General features: G+C 39.8%; 1 protein-coding gene across 1 annotated transcript; it reads right to left on the bottom strand.

The window, feature by feature from the left end:
• Window positions 1-371: 371 nt before the first annotated feature.
• Window positions 372-770, bottom strand: LOC120879398 (histone H2B subacrosomal variant-like). The gene has a single exon (XM_040262394.1). The coding sequence runs from the start codon at window positions 768-770 to the stop codon at window positions 372-374; it is 399 nt and encodes a 132-aa protein (XP_040118328.1).
• Window positions 771-5,508: the final 4,738 nt, after the last annotated feature.

Raw genomic sequence — 5,508 nt, 5'->3', positions numbered from 1 at the left:
TATGCTTCTGATTAAAATGTTAGTGTTCATAAATTCAAAGTCAGTGTGACCTGGGGGTCAAAATAACTGGATTAAATAATCATTTACATAGTTAACAATACCTTAACAATACAATTAGCATTGAATTTATATAATAAGATTTACACATTCATAGGAAAAACGTGAGTTCTGGGAGGGAGTCACATGAGCAGCAGGTTTTGGAAAACCTAAATAGTAGGCAAATCATTAGACCATAAAATAGCAAGAGAGTAATTCTTCTCTACACATAAGACAAATAGGGAAAATACCAGGAAATATGACTGTGTTATAAAAAAGAAGAATGAATTCAATATTGAAGTGATCATTTGGGAAGTAAGAAAGAGTTACTTTCCCTAAGATTTAATGAAGCTGAAACATGGAGTTTGGGAGCAGACATATCGTTGGACAGCTTCATTTCCGAAAGCCACTGCATACTTAGCCAGTTTCTCAGGCAGCAGTAAATACACTGCCTTCTGGATGTCTTCAGGGGTGAGGGTACAGCGTTTTCTGTAACACATTAGGTCGCAGGCTTCCCTGGAAATGCGCTCAAACGTGTCATTGATCATGGTGTTTAAGATGTCCTTGGTGCGAGATGATATGCTCTTCTGGGGAACCACTTCTTTCAGGACCCTGTTTATGTAGCGTGAGTAATTCCTATGGCCAGATTCAGTGCTGGAACATGGTTTCTTTTTGTAGATTGCTTTTTGGTGTCCTCTGCGGTGCTTGTTCTTCTTGGTGATGTTTCTGGCCATTGCAGATGTTGTTCTTATCAGTTACGAGTGGAGAGGAGAAGGGCCTACAGGTGGTGGGCGTGCTCATATTTATACTGGCATGTCACAGTCAGACTTCTGGAGCTCCTCTCTGATTGGAGGTCACTCTTCCTATGTCATAATCCCCTAGCAACAACACTGGTTTGTTGTTAAGGGGAAATCTTGTTTCTGGCCAACTTGAAACTCTCCTAAGAAGATAGTGTTGCAGAAGGATTAAGGAGGACTTTATAGCAGAAGAGTACTCATTTTTCATACTTGATTTTTTAGCAATTTGTGAGCATAATATATAATATTTTCAGAGTTGGCACACCTCATCAACTTGAGAGGTTGGTTGTAGGAAAGTAAAAGAAAAAAATGCCATAAACCTTTTAATAGGTGGACTCTGTTTATAGAAGTATATATAAATTCATTTTATAAGCAAATGAATAAACTATTAAAAATCTCATAATGATGTTATAATAAAAATAAATATGTAAACTAATCTGCTTTTAAAAATTGTGACTTATTTAAAAAATGAATTCTAATTTATTTTTTGGACCACAACTCCTTAGGAGTAACTCAATAATACTAGAGAATAAAACAAAACCCTCCTATTTTATTGTTTAAATTCAGATATGTGAACTGTGTTCATTAATTTTTTATAATGGTATTAATGTAGTCCTTGAAAATTTCACAAATTTTATTACATGGTCTGCTTTTTACAAGTTATTGTAGTTCTTATGTCATTGTTAACCAAAAGTATTTGTAGGGTCATTCCTGACCATGTGTTATGTTGATACTCACGCTTAAAAAAAAAAATCCCCGTTTGTTTTCTTAATCAAATTCATCCCTGGATAAAATAAAAAAGAAATAGAAGTAACTATAAAAATCCCAACTCACAAGCATTTCAGTAACTCATGGTTGCCATAACTATTAATGCTGCCAAGAAATGTCTTTCACTGTGAGCTACTTCACAGATAAGGGAGGCTGGGTTATGTGTAGTTTCTGGAATGCTATCTATAAGCCCTTTCCTTTTTCTCCCACTCAAGACAGTAAATCTGAAAGAAGGTAAGAAAGAGTAATGTTATTCTAGAGACACCTTTGAACAAGCTCTAATTTTTGAAGCCGAGAGGAATCGTTTGTAAATGTCTATGCCTTATTGCTAGTAACACACCTCAGACTGTTCTTCATCACTGAGGATGGAGGCTGTTGCTTCCAGGTATGCTTTGGGGTGATGGGTCTTTAGTCAGATCTTGCTAATACTGCATTGAGATTACTCAAGATACAATTACTTAGCTTAATTACAGCATAGCTTTACTTGCTGTTGTTTAGACACAGCTGTCAGGTGAAAAACATTCATCCCCTATTCCTCATGCACCCATGTTGAAGACCTTTTACTAGTGTAACACTCCTGGCCCTCTCTCTCCCCTGCTTACTCCTCCCTGGGACAATCTTCCCTGGGACAATCTTCCCTAGGAAGGGAGGTTGGGAGACAATGGGCACACCTATTTTGGTCCCTTCTGGACTCTTGCTGGGATTAACTCTGGGCAGCTCTGCTCCTGATGGGGCTGGATCACTTTTGCCAGCTGCCAGTAACTGAGTAGGTCATTCTTCTTAACATGGAGGTGCTGCAGTAGGAAGCCTATAGTTGCCCTACACCTAATGCTGTTCTTTAGTTTGTCAGTAATGAAGCTGACATTTGATTCCTGTATTTCTGATCCCTATGACTCTCTCAGCTGGTTCTGTGCTGAGTGGGAAGAAGGAAGAGTGCATCACAGAAGTTAAAAAAGACTTTAAAGCCAAAACAATAAGCTATATGCTAAAATATTGACTGATCAGAAAGTTCAGAAAATGAGGAATACTGATTCTGTAAAATTTCTGAATACTTTAGAGCTAACCTGAATTTTCTTTTAAATTTAATGAGTCATTCTAAAACACGTATGAATTCACCACTGATATGCTGTTTTCCTTTCCCTCCCCGCTTCCTCCTCCTCCAGACAGTCTGGAACAGGGATAGACACTTCTTAGCATAATGTCCTTTAGGAGATGCCTGCTGTTATCAGTCTGGGAAGTGCAGCAAGTCTAATCATTTTGCATCTATGATAACCTGAGAATGGGCACTGTGAAGTCCTCTCTCTCCTTCTCCTTTCTCCCCTGCCCCCACTCTCAAGGTCCTAGCCTTAGAAAGGAGCCTGATGACCTTCAGTAGGGGACATAACAGAGTCAAAGGGCTGATATCTAGCGTGCCAGGGTTCTGGAGTCTCTGAGCTATTCAAGTATAGCCAGAGTCCAAAGTTAAGAACTATTTCATACATTTTTCCAGGCACTTCTTTTTTTTTTAAAGGTCATCATCAAGACTCACAGTGATTATTCAACAATAACTGTGGCAAAAGTGATATCAATTCAAAGAAAACATGTTCTGACAGGAGTGTGCCCAGTGAACACTTAAGTTTCCTGTGGCTGCTGTAAAAAAACAAACAAACAAAAAAAACACCACAAATTTAGTGACTTCTGAAAACAACACAGATTTACTACTTTAGAATTCTGGTGGTCAGAAATCCAAATGGGTTTCGCTGGGCTAAAATCAAGGTGTCAACAAGGCTGTGTTCCTTCTGGAGGCTCTAGGAGAGAACCTGTTTCCTTACCTTTTCTAGCTTCTAGAGGCTGCCTACATTCCTTGGCTTCTCCTCTATCTCCAAAGCCAGGAACAGATAGTTTTTCTCACACTGCATCATTCTGACAATGAGCTTCCTGCCTCCCTCTTTCATGTAAGAGGACCCTTGTGATTACAGTGGACCCACCCAGATAAGCTCCACATCTCAAAATTCACATCTTAGTCACATCTGAAAATTACATTTTGCCGTGCGAGGTGGTAGTCACATAACTGGGGGTTTGGGATATGAGCATCTTTGAGGGGCTTTATTCTTCCCACCATGGCTACTGTGAACAGAATGAGATTGTCAGGGAAAATCTGGGTTATCAATAGTATAGATGTGGGAGATGAACCGTACTGTCCTTAGATGATAACTAGAAATATGTTCAAAAAGTGCTTTCTATATATAGGCTAACTTTCTTGTAATTTGTATATTTTTTCTAAAAATGAAGAGTTGTTTTGGGTTCCTACTTTCTGTGCTGTGCCTTTATATTATGGCTCCAAAAATATGCTAAGTATAGTCAGCTTTATCCTTCGAAGGCCAGAAGATGACATAGAAGAGATATTTTTCTTTACTCTTCCTCATTTTCAAATTTCCTTCTCTTCTCTTTTTTCCAACTTGCTCTCTCACCAGTATTTATTGAATGCCAATCATGTGCCAAGCACTGCATAGGTTACATGGAGGGACACAGAGATGAAGAAGGTATACTTCTTACTTTCAAGGAACTCAGTTTATTGAGGTAGGCAGACAGGAAAGTGATAGATAACTATGAACAGGGACCTAAAGGCTATGTCGTGGCATCCACTGGATATGGCAAGAACATAGGATTGGCCCTAGATCACTCAGCCTGCCAGACCAGGCTTCTCAGAAGACGTGATGTTTTACTTGAATCTTAAAGGATATAAAAGTTATTCAGGCAGATAAGGTTGGTGGTAGGGGTAGAGGAAACAGCTGTATAAATAAAATACCTCCAAGAAAGACATTTTTTGTTGTTGTTTGCTTTTGTATGAAAATGGAAGACCCATGGTCTGAAAGAGCCTGAGTTTGATTGCCCTTTCTTATCTGGTGGTATTCAGGTGTGGGAGAAAGTGTAGTCTCCAGAAAGAGGTAAAGGGAGCCTGTTTGCTAGGGGAGAATCCAGTCTTAGTTTAGGCTGTGGTTCTCAAGATTGGATATATCTTGAAGTCATCTAGGAAGATTAAACAAACAAGCCCATGCCAGGGCTAGACCCCAGACTGTTAGATCCTGCAGGGAGGTAGGCTCAGGTATTTTTTCTTTTAGCTTCTTTTAATGTGAAGTCAAGTTTGAGACTCACTAGTTGAGCTAAAACAGAGAAAAATATTTGAAGGTGTTGGAGAGTTCTTTGTAGACACTGAAATGGGAGTAGTAAGGGAAAGAGTTAAGAGGCAGAGAGGTGAGAAGGGGAGTTAGGAGGAGAAAGGTGGAGTGATAGAATGAGTAGATGAGGGGACTGATGATGAGGAAAGTGGCTCTTGAGGGTGACACATGTCCTCTGGTTATAGGACTCCAGGTTCAGAGACTTGAAGAGACACAGATTGATGTAAATTTGTTTCTGTGCAGTTATTCATTTATGGCCACACTGGTAGGCTTGTGGGATCTTAGTTCCTGCCTAGGGATAGAATCTGGGGCCTTGGCAGAGAATGCAGAGTCCTAACCACTGAACTGCCAGGGAATTCTTTTGTTTGTTTGTTTGTTTCTGTGCATTTAAATCAGGCTAATATTGTCAAAAAACTCTTTCAGTGCTAGACGAGAAGAAGATCTAGGAGAACTGAGGAGGGATAACAGAGGAAGGTAGAGCCAGCCTGGAGCCCGCTTTGTTGTGGAGTCTTACTGTTTTATATCTCCATGTTTTAGGAGGAGTAAAACAAGCACACTCTTCACGTTCCTTTTTCCTGCTTTGTTGGTAGTTCTGTGGTGTAGGTCATTTCTCTTTGTCTTCATTTGATCTTCTTTTGCTGGGTTCCTGAGGCTGACACTCGTAACCTCACCAGTACAAAGCTCCCTCCCTCCCATTGCAGACTCACCTGTGTCCCGCTTTGGCTAATCTGAAAGCTAGGTCATTATTC

Source organism: Oryx dammah, unplaced genomic scaffold (assembly GCF_014754425.2).
Source record: "Oryx dammah isolate SB20612 unplaced genomic scaffold, SCBI_Odam_1.1 HiC_scaffold_20, whole genome shotgun sequence".
Taxonomy (NCBI): domain Eukaryota; kingdom Metazoa; phylum Chordata; class Mammalia; order Artiodactyla; family Bovidae; genus Oryx; species Oryx dammah.
The sequence above is the reverse complement of the archived record's forward strand: the minus strand, read 5'-3'. Positions and strand labels throughout refer to the sequence as shown.